The sequence below is a fragment of the Salvelinus alpinus genome, chromosome 29, assembly GCF_045679555.1.
Source record: "Salvelinus alpinus chromosome 29, SLU_Salpinus.1, whole genome shotgun sequence".
NCBI lineage: Eukaryota > Metazoa > Chordata > Actinopteri > Salmoniformes > Salmonidae > Salvelinus > Salvelinus alpinus.
In genome coordinates this window covers 38,343,023-38,360,902 of record NC_092114.1, presented here as the reverse complement: position 1 = coordinate 38,360,902, position 17,880 = coordinate 38,343,023, and the positions used below count along the sequence as shown (strand labels likewise).

Here is a 17,880-nt window from a genome sequence, read left to right as displayed (position 1 = left end):
TGGTAAATGCTTCTTCTCTGCAGATCCTCTCAAACTCTGTCGCTGCACAGCTATTTTCAGGTCTCTCCAGAGATGCTTGATCGGGTTCAAGTTGGGGTCTGGCTGGGCCACTCAAGGACATTCAGAGACTTGTCCCGAAGCCTTTTAGCCTTTAGGTGCCTTTTGGCAAACTCCCAAGTGGACTGTCATGTGCCTTCTACTGAGAAGTAGATTCTGTCTGACCACTCTACCATAAAGGCCTGATTTGTGGAGTGCTGCAGAGATGGTTGTCCTTCTGGAAGGTTCTACCATCTCCATATAGGCACTCTGGTGCCCTTCTCCACTGATTGCTCAGTTTGGCCGGGCGGCCAGCTCTAGGAAGAATATTGGTGGTTCCAAACTTCTTCCATTTAAGAATGATGGAGGCCACTGTGTTATTGGGGACCTTCAATGCTGCAGAAATGTTTTGGGACCCTTCCCCAGATCTGTATCACAATCCGGCCGTGATTGGGAGTCCAACAGGCGGCGCACAATTGGCCCAGCATCGTCCGGGTTTGGCCGTCATTGTAAATAAGAATTTGTTCTTAACTGACTTGCCTAGTTAAATAAAGGTTAAATAAAAAATGTAATCTGTGCCTCGACATAATCCTGTCTTGGAGCTCTACGGACAATTCCTTCGACCTCATGGCTTGGTTTTTGATCTGACATGCACTGTCAACTTTGAGACCTTATATGGACAGGTGTGTGCCTTTCCAAATCATGTCCAATCAATTGAATTTACCACAGGTGGAATCCAATCAAGTTGTAGAAACATCTCAAGGATGATCAATGGCACATGAGCTCAATTTCGAGTCTCATAGCGAAGGGTCTGAATACTTATGTACATAAGGTATTTCTGTTTCGATTTTTTTAACATTTGCAACAATTTTTAAAAAACGATTTCACTTTGTCATTATCAGTTATTGTGTGTAGAGTCATGGGGGGGAATGATTTAATCCATTTTAGAATAAGGCTATAACGTAACAAAATGTGGGAAAGGTGAAGGATATGGCTGACAATTGCTTATGAAGTACAGTCATGTCAAAGAAAATACGTTGGACTTTGTACCAACACCTGTTCCACTTTATGATCAGGCTCAACACGGGAGTTTCCTTGTTAGAAAAAGCTAAGAGCACGCAGTCGTAGCACTGTGGGGGAATCTGAATTTGACACAGAATATAGGATATTTGTATATTTTGGGGTAATTTACAATACGTGAGGTTTCAAAATGTATTTTGTCGTAGTTTTGCTCTTGTTTAGGACACTTTCAACGGTGAACAGTGGTAAGAATGATTTTACTTCTAGAAAATGTGTCATAAGTTAAAGCTCTTTGCAGAGCCATATATAGCCTACATTATTTTTCAAATCAATAATAAACTTAAAAAGCAATTTTCAGTGACTAGCCTATTATATTGGTGGACTGAAGTTCATGTTTTGATATGTTGCTCCTTAAATATAAAAAAAAGATTATTCACCAACTTTCAAAATATAAATGTTTTTTTAATGTTATGTTCATGTTATTGATGACGACTCCAACTTTTTGTTTAATGGTAGGCTAGTTCTGTCAGCACTTATATTGTGATGTTTCCTTGTTGCCGCTGACAAGTTCCATTGATTGCACACCTGAGAAAATGTTTTTTACCCAGCAACATGATAAGACAGTTTGATTGGTTGGAACTGCCAGGTGTCAGGTGATAAGGCTATATACGCTCAGCAAAAATATAAAGACAACATGTAAAGTGTTAGTCCCATGTTTCATGAGCTGAAATAAAAGATCCCAGAAAAGTTAAATATGCACAAAAATGTTATTATTCAAAAGTGTTGACACAAATGTGTTTACATCCCTGTTAGTGAGCATTACTACTTTGCCAAGATAATCCATCTACCTGACCGATCAGGCATATCTAGTAGCTGATTAAACAGCACGATCATTACACAGGTCCACCTGGTGCTGGGGACAATAAAAGGACAATAAAACACAATGCCACAGATGTCTCTTGTTTTGAGGGTACAATTGGCATGCTGACTGCAGGACTGTCCACCAGAGCTGTTGCCAGAGAATTTCATGTTAATTTCTCGACCAAAAGCCGTCTCCAACGTCGTTTTAGAAAAATATGACAGTACGCCCAACCGGCCTCACAACCGCAGACCACGTGTGTTATTATATATATTCTTATTTTACCTTTATTTAACTAGGCAAGTTGGTTAAGAACAAATTCTTATTTACAATGACAGCCTAGGAACAGTGGGTTAACTACCTTGTTCAGGGGCAGATCGACAGATTTTTACCTTGTCGGCTCAGGGATTTGATCTAGCAACCTTTCGGTTACTGGCCCAACACTCTAACCACTAGGCACATGCCGCCCCAGGTAGGTAGCCTAGTGGTTAGAGCATCAGCAGTGTATGGCATCGTGTGGGCGAGATGTTCTGCTGCTGTGAACTGAGTGCCCCATGGGGGAGGTGGGGTTATGGTATGGGCAGGCATACGCTACGGATAACAAACACAATTGTATTTTATCAATGGCAATTTGAATGCACAGAGATACCGTGACGAGATCCTGATGCCCATGGTTGTGCAATTCATCCGCCGCCATCACCTCATGGATCTCAAGGATCTGTACACAATTCTTGGAAGCTGAAAATGTCCCAGTTCTTCCATAGCCTGCATACTCACCAGACATGTTTGGGATGCTCTGGATCGACGTGTAAAACAGCGTGTTGCAGTTCCCGCCAATATCCAGCAACTTTGCACAGCCATTGAAGAGGAGTGGGACAACATTCCACAGGCCACAATCACCAGCTTGATCAACTCTATGCAAAGAACATGTGTCGCGTTGCATGAGGCAAATGGTGGTCACACCAGATACTGACTGGTTTTATGATCCGTGCCCCTACCTTTAAAAAAAAAAAAGGTATCTGTGACCAACAGATGCATATCTGTATTCCCAGTCATGTGAAATCCATAGATTATAGCCTAATGCATTTATTTACATGGACTGATTTCCTTATATTAACTGTAACTCAGTAAATCTTTGAAATTGTTGCATGTTGCATTTATATTTTTGTTCAGTATAGCATGACTGGCACATAAACGTGCTTTGTCTCAATTGAGTCTTCTTTAGTATCTTTTAAAATAACAAATGAGTCTAATACATAATTTAACTATACAAAGTTTCAATAAAATATTGGATTGATTGATTCGGTAGCCTAGATTTCATACCAAGACAATGAATATGATGTTACTATGCTTACTATTATCTATACCTTTTTTTTTTTTTGAATTCCCTTCACTTTCTTTCTTTTACATACATCTCTACTAAGGAGTTGTGACTAACCCATTTTCTCCCCTTTGTAACCATTAGAGACATGGTCGCTGAGCTACATCTACACTGCCCTCTCAAAGCCAGTTGAATTGCCTGGTATCCATGAATTCACTGCCATGGGTCTGTTGAATGACAAACAGATCGATTACTATGACAGTGTGGCAAAGAAGAAGATTCCCAAACAGGACTGGATGAGGGAGAAGCTGCCAGCAGACTACTGGGAAAAAGGCACTCAGTCACGCAAGAGCAAGGAGCAGTGGTTCAAAGTCAACGTCAACATCCTGATGGATCGCATGAGGCACAACAACACTGGTGAGAAACCACACCTGCATTAGTATCACTCTACATCGTCTACTGTAGATATTTTACTAAAACTCTTAAGATAATGGATTAACTTCTAAGTATAATGCCAAAAAATAAATAAAAGACTTGACCATAGGTAAGTCATTCCCTCTCCTATTCTACTTGTTTTTCATCTCAGATGTCCATATTCTTCAGTGGAAACATGGCTGTGAGATTGACAAACAGCCAGACAACACATTGAAATTCATAAAGGGCACTGACCAATACAGCTACGATGGTGATGACTTCCTGGCCTTTGATGATGCCACTATGCAGTGGGTGGCACCAGTCGATCAAGCTCTGCCGACTAAGAGGAAGTGGGACGGGGTGCAGATCCTCAACCAGTACACCAAGGGCTACCTGGAGAAGGAGTGTGTGGACTGGCTGTCCAAATTCATGGCATATGGGGACAAAGAATTCAGGAGAGCTGACTGTGAGTACTTATGAAAGACGCTAATAAGGACTGAGTATTTTTTTTAAACAAGCTAACATTTGAATGTTGATCTGAACTTCAAATAGTGTAAATGTGGATTACAGAAAGGGCATATTTGTAAGTGTGAGATCAGAAATAAATCACTCATGTTTTCTGTTTCTTCCCTCTTTAGCCCCTCCGAAGGTCTATGCATTTGCTAAAAAAGCCAAAACTGCAGGACATGTCCGACTGACCTGCATGGCCACAGGTTTCTATCCCAAAGATGTACTAATGTATATTAAGAAGAATGGCGTCCAATTGACCAAACAAGATGGAGTGCAGTCTGACGGAGTCTTACCCAATGATGACGAGACCTACCAGATCAGGATGAGTGTGCAGATTCCAGAGGCAGACAAGGAAACTTATGAATGCTTTGTCAACCATACAACGTTGAAGGAGCCAATTTGGGTCAAATGGGGTGAAGTAGTTCTTATATTTCATATACCATTGCTGTATATATTTTTAACAAACATGTTATTAGCTGTTATCAATTGTGGTAAAATCAGACGTTTATGAGTCTCTTATGAGGTCATGAATGCAGATTATTAAAATGTGACTCCTGTTTTTTCAAGATCATTGTATAAGATGTTATTGTTAATGGTGAATATGTACTCTTATCTTGTCTTCCATGCAGATGGAAAATGCTGTGATTGTAGCCAAGTCACAGTTGTTGTCATTGTTGCTGTTGTTCTGGTGGTCCTCATAGTAGCCTTGGTTACCTCACTGTTGGTTCTTTGGAAGAAAGGCAAAATATGTAAGTTTCTCACATTGTGAATTCATTTCAAGTCAGTTTATCTCACAGAACAATAACAATAAGAAAAATAACAGAAGCAATTATTGTCATTTCTGAAGAGAGTAGGCATGTGTCAACCTTACCTTTTTTGACATCAGGGCATTACTTTAATACATCTCAAGTCAGGAGGTCAAACAAAGTGAAGTATTGTACCCACGTGTTCCCACTGTTTCTTCCCAGTGTTTCTGATACTAATTTCAGAAAAACCTGTTATATTTGGCATTAACACCTTGCTCCATTGTTTTAGGTGCTGGTAATACAGGAGCTCTACCACCTACTGAGATCCAGGCCTCTCTAAATGGTACTGTTGATACAATGTCATTTTCCTTTCTTTAACAATTACATGTACAGTTGAAGTCGGAAGTTTACATACACTTAGGTTGGAGTCATTAAAACTCATTTTTAAACCACTCCACAAATTTCTTGTTAACAAACTATAGTTTTGGCAAGTCGGTTCATCTACTCTATTTTTCCAACAATTGTTTACAGACAGATTATTTAACTTATAATTAACTGTATCACAATTCCAGTGAGTCAGAAGTTTACATACACTAAGTTGACTGTGCCTTTAAACAGCTTGGAAAATTCCCGAAAATTATGTCGACTTTAGAAGCATCTGATAGGCTAATTGACAACATTTAAGTCAATTGGAGGTGTACCTGTGGAATAATTTAAAGGCCTACCTTCAAACTCAGTCCCTCTTTGCTTGACATCATGGGAAAATCAAAAGAAATCAGCCAAGACCTCAGAAAGAAGATTGTAGACCTCCACGAGTCTGGTTCATCCTTGGGAGCAATTTCCAAACACCTGAAGGTACCACGTTCATCTGTACAAACAATAGTACACAAGTATAAACACCATGGGACCACGCAGATGTCATACCGCTCAGGAAGGAGACGCGTTCTGTCTCCTAGAGATGAACATACTTTGGTGCGAAAAGTGCAAATCAATCCCAGAACAACAGCAAAGGACCTTGTGAAGATGCTGGAGGAAACAGGTACAAAAGTATCTATATCCATAGTAAAATGAGTCCTATATCGACATAACCTGACAGGCCGCTCCGCAAGGAAGCGGCCTGTCAAAACCGCCTGCTCCAAAACCGCAATAAAAAAAGCCAGACTAGGGTTTGCAACTGCACATGGGGACAAAGATCGTACTTTTGGTCTGATGAAACAAAAATAGAACTGTTTGGCCATAATGACCATCGTTATAAAAGGCCATAATGACCATCGGAAAAGGGGACCATCGTGAAGCACGGGGGTGGCAGCATCATGTTGTGGGGGTGCTTTGCTGCAGGAGGGACTGGTGCACTTCACAAAATAGATGGCATCATGAGGGAGGAAAATTGTGTGGATATATTGAAGCAATATCTCAAGACATCAGTCAGGATGTTAAAGCTTGGTCGCAAATGGGTCTTCCAAATGGACAAATGACCTCAAGCGTACTTCCAAAGTTGTGGCAAAATTGCTTAAGGACAACAAAGTCAAGCTATTGGAGTGGCCATCACTAAGCCCTGACCTCAATCCCATAGACATTTTGTGGGCAGAACTGAAAAAGCGTGTGCAAGCAAGGAGGCCTACAAACCTGACTCAGTTACACCAGCTCTGTCAGGAGGAATGGGCCAAAATTCACCCAACTTATTGTGGGAAGCTTGTGGCCCCATATTGTCTATTTGTTGTTTTGGACAATGCCAATCAGTATATAGCAAAATGTTAATCAAACAGACTTAACTATGGACCTGCAGAGTTATACTGTTCACGTGACTCTGTTACTTTCAGGCAATGGAAATGGAGCGGCCATTTTGAGCATGCCTGGTAAGACTGGTCATATTATGTTTGTTACACTTGTTAAAAGCAGAGAAGGCTCCAATTTATTTCATGCAACAGAGTGTAGATTATAATTACAATTAAGAATGATTGACTGAGAACATTGAATCCTGGTATTGTAAAAAAAATGCCTTCATGGAGTTTTCAACAGTGAGTTTTACAAGGAACAATACAACAGGGCCTGTCATGTTTGCTTTTGGGTGCCAAGGTTGCTTTAATCACCTTTATCACAAGTCATGTGGTATATAGACTTGTAAAATGAGGACTGTGAGTCATAGTCAATAAAAGGTTTCTCAAGGAAGGCAACACCTAAAGAATAACTAGCAGTTAGACACTGTGAACAATTTGGGAAACAACATGACAAATTAATTCTAACTAACTAGGAGTAGGAGTATTATGACACTGACGTTAAATTTAAAGTCACATCTTCTATGTGCTAGGCGGGTATTTTTAGAATCAGTCAAATTAGGAAGTGAATTAAATTCATACTTTTTAAATTGTCCATTGTGTGCTATGAGGATTTTTCAGTTAATTAATATAATTTCAATTGGGAATATGCATGCCTATAGATGACCAAATGATCATCACTGAATACTGTATATCTGTATCTAACTAATTGATTATATTCTATTTTAGTGACAACAGATGGCGCTAGCAGCACTTCCTCGGACTCTGGTAATGTTCTTCAAATGTATTGCCAGTTATTTGATCTTGTATTACTTACATAGACAGTGAATGCAACTGAAACTATGGAAGTGCTGATGTTAGTTCTGCTGTTCCAGGTCAAGGCAGCAATGAACGTCTAGAGAGGGAGGCAATGCTGACAAATGAAGGTAGTATAATTTATCATTTTTGACATTTCTTTAGATGATCTAACAATCATGGCCTCCCAATCACATTCTTGAAAGTTCCTGTTTTTTCTGGTGTTAATTGTTGTTGTATGTAATATTACGTATCTGAGCACTTAACGGATTGGGTGCCAGCAGCCATACAATCCTGCATCCAACTACTGGCGCTTGCCCATTGACAGTACAAACCACATACAGTATATTAACCAACATCCCCTAACATAATTTGAATTATAACATGAATTCCTGGCATTAATATAAAAATTGTGTTTTCTGAAGGCAAGAACAATACAACAAGGCCTGTCATGTTGACTTTTCAGTGTAAAGGTTGCTTTCATCACCTTTATCACAAATCATGTGGTATAATTATACACTTGTAACATGAGAGGAGGACTGTGAGTCATAATCAAGAACAGGCTTCTCAGGGAGTTTTAAAAGCCGTTAGACACTGTGAACAACATGACAAATGAATTCTAACTAACTAATGAATGATCTGTACTGAGTAGGAATATTATGATACTGAAGTGAAATGTAAAAAGGTAGGAAAGGAAAGAACATATTTTAGAAGTCACATCTATCTACCTGGGTAGTTTTAAATTCAGTCAAATCAGGAAGTGAATTCAATCTATGAACTAGAAATAGCCCATTGTTTGTTATGAGGATTTTTCAGTTCATTAATCTAATTTCAATTGGGAATATGCATGCCAATGATGATAAGTGTATATCTGCATCTAGCTAAAGAGTGATTATATTCTATTTTAGTGACAACAGGTGGCGCTAGCAGCACTTCCTCGGACTCTGGTAATGTTCTTCAAATGTATTATTTGATCTTGTATTACTTACATAGACAGTGAATGCAACTGAAACTATGGAAGTGCTGATGTTAGTTCTGCTGTTCCAGGTCAAGGCAGCAATGAACGTCTAGAGAGGGAGGCAATGCTGACAAATGAAGGTAATATAATTTGTCCTTTAAAACAATAATATATATATACACAGTACCAGTCAAAAGTTTGGACACACCTACTCATTCAAGTGTTTTTCTTTATTTTTACTATTTTCTACATTATAGAATAATAGTGAAGACATCAAAACTATGAGATAACCCATATGTAATCATGTAGTAACCAAAACAGTAGCCATTCCAGGTGACTACCTCATGAAGCTGGTTGAGAGAATGCCAAGAGTGTGCAAAGCTGTCATCAATGCAAAGGATGGCTACTTTGAAGAATCTAAAATCTATTTTGATTTGTTAACACTTTTTTGGTTACTATATGATTCCATATGTGTTATTTAATAGTTTTGACGTCTTCACTATTCTTTTACAATGTAGAAAATAGGAAAAATTTAGGAAAAACCTTTGAATGAGTAGGTGTGTACAAACTTTTGACTGGTACTGTATATATAATGTAATACAATCTCATTCTTGAAAGTTACTGTTTTTTTTTGGTGTTAATTGTTGTTGAGTGTATTATTATGTATCTGAGCACTTAACGGATATGGTGCCTCCAGCCATTCCACCCTGCATCCAACTAGGCTACTGGCGCCTGCTCATTGTGACAGTACAACCCATATTAACTAACATGTCCAGTGAAAGTACAACCCATATTAACTAACATGCCCAGTGAAAGTACAACCCATATTAACTAACATGCCCAGTGAAAGTACAACCCATATTAACTAACATGTCCAGTGAAAGTACAACCCATATTAACTAACATGTCCAGTGAAAGTACAACCCATATTAACTAACATGCCCAGTGAAAGTGCAAACCCATATTAACTAACATGCCCAGTGAAAGTACAACCCATATTAACTAACATGCCCAGTGAAAGTACAACCCATATTAACTAACATGCCCAGTGAAAGTACAACCCATATTAACTAACATGCCCAGTGAAAGTACAACCCATATTAACTAACATGCCCAGTGAAAGTACAACCCATATTAACTAACATGCCCAGTGAAAGTACAACCCATATTAACTAACATGCCCAGTGAAAGTACAACCCATATTAACTAACATGCCCAGTGAAAGTACAACCCATATTAACTAACATGCCCAGTGAAAGTACAACCCATATTAACTAACATGCCCAGTGAAAGTACAACCCATATTAACTAACATGCCCAGTGAAAGTACAACCCATATTAACTAACATGCCCAGTGAAAGTACAACCCATATTAACTAACATGCCCAGTGAAAGTACAACCCATATTAACTAACATGCCCAGTGAAAGTACAACCCATATTAACTAACATGCCCAGTGAAAGTACAACCCATATTAACTAACATGCCCAGTGAAAGTACAACCCATATTAACTAACATCCTTTTACAAATATCAGCATCATGAGACTACATGGACATGTAATACCAGTGATGTAATGTACTTAAGTAAATATACTTTAAAGTACTACTTAAGTCATTTTTTGTGATATCTGTACTTTACTATTTATATTTTTGACAACTTTATACTTTTACTCCACTGTACTTTTTACTCCATACATTTTCCCTGTCACCCAAAAGTACTTGTTACATTATGAATGCTAAGCAGGACAGGAAAATTGTCTAATTCACACTTATCAAGAGAACATCCCTGGTCATCCCTACTGCCTCTTATCTGGCAGACTCACTAATCACAAATACTTTGTAAATTATGTCTTGAGGGTTGGAGCATGCCCCTGGCTATCTGTAAAAAATAAATAAAAATGGTGCCGGGTGGGTTTGTTAATATAAGGAATTTAAAATGATTTATACTTTAACTTTTGATCCTGAAGTATATTTTAGCAATTACATTTACTTTTGATACTTAAGTATATTGTGGCAGACCAGGGGGTTTGGTCAAGACGTTTACACAGATCAGACACGGACAGAGTAGGATTAGCTCGGTTTCAAAGATGTTTATTAAAATAATAGTCCAAAAGAAAAGAATAGGTCTCCCCCATGAGACCCTCTCCTGGATACCGTCTTCTGGGCTCCGGGTCTTGCTGTATCCTGTTTGGCACTCAAACGTTTCAGCTCGGCACCGTCTCCAACTACACAGAAATCACCCAGTCCTCCCCTGTGTGCTGCCCTTCTGGCAGCTTTATGGAGCTTGTACAGCTCCCAAATCAGCCCCAATTAGTCCTGGGCAGAGAGCCCGTCGAGACCTGGCATGTCCAGCAGATGGAGCCATCGCCTCGTGATGTACACTCTGTCTGTCACCAGGCCTCGACGAGTCTCCCCCTGGTGGCTGACCTGCTGTACGCCACAATATTTAAAACCAAATACTTTTAGACTTTTACTCAAGTAGGATTTTACTGGGTGACTTTCACTTTTACGTTAGTCATTTTCTATTAAGGTATTTTTACTTTTACTCAAGTATGATGATTGGGTACTTTTTCCACCACTGTGTAATACTAACTGCTCCATTAATATGTTTGCTTAGGTGTAATTCTTAGTTATCTAAATTAATGTACACTGAACAAAAATATACTGTAAACGCAACATGTAAAGTGCTAGTCCCATGTTTCATGAGCTGACATTTTCCTTACTCACAAAAATTTAATTTTTCTCAAATGTTGTGCACAATGTGCTTACATCCCTGTTAGTGAGAATTGTATCCTTTGTCAAGATAATCCATTCACCTGACAGGTGTGGCATATCAAGAAGCGAATGAAACAACATGATCATTACACAGGTGCATCTTGTGCTGGGGACAATAAAAAGCCACTCTAAAATGTTTAGTTTTGTCACACAACACAATGCCACAGATGTCTCACGTTTTGAGGGAGCATGCTATTGGCATGCTGACTTCAGGACTGTCCGCCAGAGCTGTTGTCAGATAATTGAATGTTTATTTCTTTACCATAAGCCACCTCCAACGTTGTTTTAGAGAATTTGTCAGTACGTCCAAGCGGCCTCACAACCGCAGATCACGTGTATGGCATCGTGCGCCCCTGCCCAGTCATGTGAAATCCATAGATTAGGGCCAAATGTATTTATTTTGATTTCAACTGACTGAATTTCATATATGAACTTCAACACTTCAAAATCTTTTAAATTGTTGTATTTATATTTTTGTTCAGTATATTATTGTCATTAGCATTCGTACTGTTAGTGCAGCTGTAGCGGGAGTATAAAAAGCAAGCACCCATTCCCATAATGACTATCTCTCTCTATTCTTTCAGCCATTGGGGAGTGACTGACAACGCATTCAAATCCAGCAAAGAACGTGTGATTTTGCTTTGTTAACAAATATTGTCAATCTAGATGTGGTCATTCCCAAGCATTCATAATTTTGATCAGATTGGCTTGGATATGAAAAACGTATTTATTAACATTTTGATCTTTTGAATATCGTAGTGGAATTCCTTGTTTGAATAAAATTTACCAAATTATTTTTCAACAAATAGATTGGTAAATCCATAAATATGTTGAACATTTTAATTGATTGGTATTGGAACCATTAGGCTATTTCTATTGTAGATTGAAATGATTGGTTTCTAGTTTAAAAATAATCATTTTTTTGCGAACACACACACACACACTGAACTGCTTTTAAAATATGTTTTGTTTTTGTTTTTTATGGAAAGTATAATAAATAAATAATTAATAAAGGACTGCTTTGAACCAATGTGAAAGCCTCAGTAGCACTTGTGTGTTCAACAATACATTCCACATTTGACTGTTCCAAGAATTATTGGACCCCTGTTGTGCTTTTGAGTCATTATAATAATAAAAGATACCAATGAATAAAGGTAAGATTATGCACATATTGCATGAAGTAGGCCTAGCTACAATTACAGTTTACACAACCAACCAAACTTGTTTGACCACGTTCCATGCGGAAAGACTGGGGGTTCACTTGACAGAGAAAGCCAAGCTGCACTGTTGTCAGACTGCATCTCACGGGGGAATTTGACCCAGACCTTATTTAAGCTAGCCCTATTGTTGTTATTATTGTTGCTAAAAGTGAAAGTAAAATGTTGTTTGGGCCAAGTTGCTAAGTTTTCTTTTTGTTTTCATATGAATTATTATTATAGAGGCACATTTCATGGATTCATGTTGAATTGTGTCATGTGAAAATGGAATGTTTTGTTAAATTATTTATTATTCTGTTGAATTATATCATTATTCTGAATGTGTTACTTATATCACGTTTCAGGTAAGACCCAGATGCAGACAACGTCGAAGTAACAACTGTTATTTAATCTAACAGGGGTAGGCAAAAGACAGGTCAAGGGCAGGCAGGGGTCAGTAATCCAGATAGGTGGGGCAAAGTTACAGGACAGCAGGCAGGTTCAGGGTCAGCAGAGTGGTCAACACCGGGAAACCAGGAACAAACGAGAGACAGGAGCAGAGGGAAAACAGCTGGTAGGCTTGACGAAACAAAACAAACTGGCAACAGACAAACAGAGAACACAGGTATAAATACACAGCGGATAATGGGGAAGATGGGCGACACCTGGGGGGGTTGGAGACAATCACAAAGACAGGTGAGACAGATCAGGGTGTGACAATTTACTTAGTAACTACAATGTAGTTCTTAAAACTGTTAAGGTAATTAGGCTACAATGTTTATTTTGTACCTGTTGCTGCCAAGTGCCATGACTGTACCTGACTGTACACCTGTGAAAACCATCTCACCTGGCAACATAAAAGGACAGTTTGATTGTTTGGAGATGCTATGGTGCGACTAGCCTATAGAGTCGAATTTCATTGATCCGTGCTGGGAACAATAAAAGGCCAATCTAAAATGCCACAGATCTCTCAAGTTTTCAGGGAGCGTGAAATTGGCATGCTGACTGCAGGAATGTCAAACAGAGAATTGAATGTTAATTTCTTTACCAATGTCGTTTTAGAGAATTTGGCAGTACAACCAACTGTCCTCAGAACTGCATATCACTTGGGTGGGGGGATTTCTGTCTTTAATATAAAGCCCTTTTGTGGAGAAAAACTCATTCTGATTGGCTGGTCCTGGCTCCCCAGTGGGTGGGCTTGGCGCTCAAGTGGGTGGGCCTATGCCCTCCTAGACCCACCCATGGCTGCGCCCCTGCCCAGTCATGTGAAATCCATAGATTAGTGCCTAAAGATTTTATTTCAATTGGCTGATTACCTTCTATGAACTGTAACTCAATAAAATCTTTGACATTTTTGCATTTACATTAATATGTTTGTTCAGTATATAGTTTTCACAAATCAAATAGTTTTCACAAAAATAACATGGTCACTGTGGTAAAACGTTTATTTTGATTGCCGATTTTCTGTATTTATCTAAATCCCACCAGTAGCCTGATTTCAGAAGTGTAAACAGGATTATTAGGGAAATTGTTCTTCTTGCAAAGCATGTAAATGTTTTAAACAAACTATTATATTAACCTTCTCTATCCACAATAATTGCATTAATGTGTGCATGTAACCGTGCTCAATGTTACCCCCTTCTGAAATGTAAGGGAAAATTACTACAGTAAAAAAAGCCTAATCCAGCAAGCACAGACATCCCAGTACCGTTATTGTTATTTGTTGTTATTCTTAAAATGAATGAATGTTTTCAATATTGGCCAGGATGTAAAGACTGTACAAGGACAATAATTCCATCTACTCATCTTTGAGATGAGATTAATTCATACTCACCTTTACACTTACTTCTGCTTTGACCATAGGGCAAATGCAAATGCAACAAAACCCCAGTGTTGCTTAGCAACCTGATGTCACTGACAGAGTACACTGTAACCATCTTGGCTTTGTCTGACGGGGGTCGCCAAGCCCCTGACTGGCAGATTTACCACCAGTAAGACTGCCTCTCTTCTCCCCTCTAATCTCCCCAGTTGTTAGTTGTGGAGAGCTGTATGGTACAGCTGTACTGAAGGAGGAAGACTGATGGCCAGAGAGTTGCTACTCCAAAAATATTCCTCTACTCTACTGTACTGTACTGTATTGCTCTTCTGTGTTGCTGTCCTGAGCTGCCTTTCTTTATCCTAGGAATTTAATAATAGGATTTAGTGTAAAAATATGTCATTTTGATTGACTCATGTTCCCACAGACGACAGGTAGGGTTCTGAGGTGCTAAAAAGAGTCACTGGCAGGGAATTCGTAACACTTATTGCCACCTTACATCCAACCTATGCAGCTATTTCATTTGGTTACACTCTCTATGAACTACCTGTGTGCAACGTATTATGAATGTTTTAAGGACGCAATTTAGATGGAAAATGTATGTCATGTGTATTCTCTTTAAATGACTCACCCTTTGTGTCTAATCCAGAGACGGTCCCAGAGCATCTCAACCTGAGGAGCAGTGAAGTCTCCACAGAGAGCTTCAGGGTCACCTGGGAACACTCAGCCCACGACGTGGTCCTCTACAGACTGTTCTGGATCCCAACCAGAGGAGGAGACACTAAAGAAGTCTGTCTGTCTGTCAGGTTTTCTGTCTGTATGTTGATCTTGGTCTGTTAGTTAATAACCTCTTCCAAGCCTGTCTTCAATGCGTTTTCCCTGTTGCTTACTGAATCTCTCTCTCTTTTATTTTCTCCCTCTTTCTCCCTCTGCATGGTGAAGATGCAAATGCATGGTAACATGAACACCTACATTGAACACAAGGTGGCCGTGTCCACCATCTTCAGAGACAAGTTCGAAAGTGACGCCATGACCATCAAAGTGTCAACAGGTAAACTACAGGATATATAGCAAATGTAACCGCTCTCAAAATACTTTGTAATTGCACTTTTGCACATTGAGCATAACAGGGTCAATGTAGTTTTATATAGTTGAGTATGTATAGTATAGTATAGTGATACTATTAGGTAACGTTTAGGTGAAAAAAGACTTGGGTTTACCAAAACATTATACAAAAAAGACAGCAGGGTTTACGAAAATATTACATGAGGAACGATTTAGAAATAACTTGAAATGGGAATTTTTATGTTTGTGCTTTTCTGATAACTAATTTCTGTGTTCGTGCAAGTGACTGATTTAACGAATCCTCATTTATCAGTATCTGCAATTTGGCAGTACACCCAGACCTTGTTTTGAGAAAGAACAAAATATATCTCAGTTTCAAGGTCTCAGTTTAAAGAGAAGAAGCCTCGTGAGGTGTTGGTCTGTCACATGTTATGAACCAGTATTGGTCAGTCACATGATTGAAACAAAATGGTAATGATTAATTAATTATGCTAAATCATGCAAATATAACTTGTCTGTGTATAGTCGTATATAAGACAACTGCTGGAACTGTCCAGGAAGAGCTTGTGATTAACATGTGTATTATGATGCCGTAACACCCTGATCTGTTTCACCTGTCTTTGTGCTTGTCTCCACCCCCACCAGGTGTCTCCCATCTCCACTCATTATCCCCTGTGTATTTATACCTGTGTTCTCTGTTGCCAGTTCGTTTTGTACTTCAAGCCTACCAGTGGTTTACCCCTTGCTCCTGTCTTTTCTATAGTTCCTGTTTTCCCGGTTTGACCATTCTGCCTGCCCTGACCCTGCCTGCCGTCCTGTACCTTGCCCCACCACACTGGATTATTGACCTCTGCCTGCCCTGACCCTGAGACTGCCTGCCGTTCTGTACCTTTTGGACTCTCTGGATTACTGACCTCTGCCTGCCCTTGACCTGTCATTTTGCCTGCCCCCTGTTCTAGTAATAAAATGTTGTTACTTTGACACTGTCTGCATCTGGGTCTTCCCTAAAACGTGGTAGGTGCATTGAGTTGGTTGGAACCTCTCCAGCACACTTAGAGTAAATGATTCATTTAAGATTGACTTTGAGTGTCCCTGTGTAAGAATTTCCATGACAAACTCATGCTTGTTTTCATTGCAAAGGTTGCTTTTATCACTTAATCGTAAATCACGTGGTAGTCATAAACAGGAGAGACAGATCAGTTACTGTAGTTGTCAGGACCCGGTGCGAGAAACAGTCACTAATAATTGGCAGAACCCAGAAGATGAGGCAGACACAGCAGTACTAGAGATGGTGGTTTAATAAAAAATAGATATCTTCCAAAATACAAAAGAAAATCCACAAAGTGGTAAAAACAGCAAGGGAAAAAACAAACCTCAAAAGATCAATCCAAAAATACGAGAACAAAACCAGAGAACCTCTGGAAAATTCAACAAGAGAAAAATGTTCACAAAGGCTGGGGCTGGGTGCTAACATACAAACACTGAGCAAGGAACTGAGGAACACACAGGGTTAAATACTAACAAGGGAATGACTTACAGGTGCAAACAATAATTAGGGCAAGAAAAAAAAGGTACAAAAAAGGTGCAAGGGGGACATCTAGTGAACAAAACCTGAACAGTCCTGGCCAAAACCTGACAGTAGTTATGATCAAGAACAGGTTTGTCAAAGTAAAACACTAGAATAACAAGCATTCTGTTTGACACAATGAACCTATGATACTTCACATACTTTCAGCTTTAGTATGAAGATCGACAAGGATAAGATCATCATCCTTCAAGGTCAAATCAATTTACTGATAAATGTTGTCATGTTCCCACACAAGGGCCACAAAGAGGAGCATTATTGTGGCAGAATACAATGACTTTGTTTAAGTTCAACATCAGTTGACTTAACTTTTTTAAATATATATATATATATTTTTTTTTAAAGGTAATTTCTGATTTTAATAAACAGAATAGAGGATGACAGTGGGGAAAGAGAGGTTGTGTCAAAGGGCAGTAGGCCGGATTCCAACACCGTAGACATGACAGTAATATGTCATATTTTGCTTTATTATTTGTGATAATTTAAGTTTATATTATCACAATCTCTTTTTCGAAGAAGACCAATGACAACCCCTCTTTTGACTCGTGTGTAACGGCTCTCTTTCGGTGAGTGAGTAGACCAAGGCGCAGCGGGTGATGAATACATAATGACTTTATTGTAAGACGAAGACAGACACGAAATACACTTGACTAAATATACAAAATAACAAAACGAACTAGACAGACCTAAACTACGAACTTACATGAAACGAAGAACACATGAACAGGAACGACCGAGACGAGACAGTACCGTGTGGTGCAACAAACACAGACACAGCGACAATCACCCACAAACAAACAGTGAGAACAACCTACCTTAATATGACTCTCAATTAGAGTAAAACGCAAAACACCTGCCTCTAATTAAGAGCCATACCAGGCAACCCAAAACCAACATAGAAACAGCAAACATAGACTGCCCACCCAAAACTCACGCCCTGACCATCACACACATACAAAACAACAGAAAACAGGTCAGGAACGTGACATCGTGTTTAAAATGATTACA

The 17,880-nt window shown here is 39.1% G+C and overlaps 1 protein-coding gene across 1 annotated transcript; it reads left to right on the top strand.

The window, feature by feature from the left end:
• The first annotated feature begins 1,105 nt into the window (after positions 1–1,105).
• LOC139558968 (major histocompatibility complex class I-related gene protein-like) lies at positions 1,106–12,240 on the top strand. Its single transcript, XM_071374517.1, has 12 exons — positions 1,106–1,301; positions 3,381–3,653; positions 3,823–4,116; positions 4,289–4,573; positions 4,790–4,909; positions 5,196–5,249; positions 6,727–6,762; positions 7,411–7,449; positions 7,557–7,607; positions 8,385–8,423; positions 8,524–8,574; positions 11,795–12,240. Exons 1-12 carry the CDS (start codon positions 1,247–1,249, stop codon positions 11,806–11,808), a joined length of 1,311 nt encoding a protein of 436 aa, XP_071230618.1. The 5' UTR covers positions 1,106–1,246; the 3' UTR covers positions 11,809–12,240.
• Positions 12,241–17,880: the final 5,640 nt, after the last annotated feature.

What these genes read in the sequence shown, in the direction of transcription:
- LOC139558968 (XM_071374517.1), top strand. Translation starts at nt 1,247, where the DNA reads ATGTATTTTGTCGTAGTTTTGCTCTTGTTTAGGACACTTTCAACGGTG. An exon ending in GCCAATTTGGGTCAAATGGG is followed by an intron (nt 4,574 to 4,789) that starts GTGAAGTAGTTC and finishes TCTTCCATGCAG; the next exon opens with ATGGAAAATGCTGTGATTGT. An exon ending in TTGGAAGAAAGGCAAAATAT is followed by an intron (nt 4,910 to 5,195) that starts GTAAGTTTCTCA and finishes CCATTGTTTTAG; the next exon opens with GTGCTGGTAATACAGGAGCT.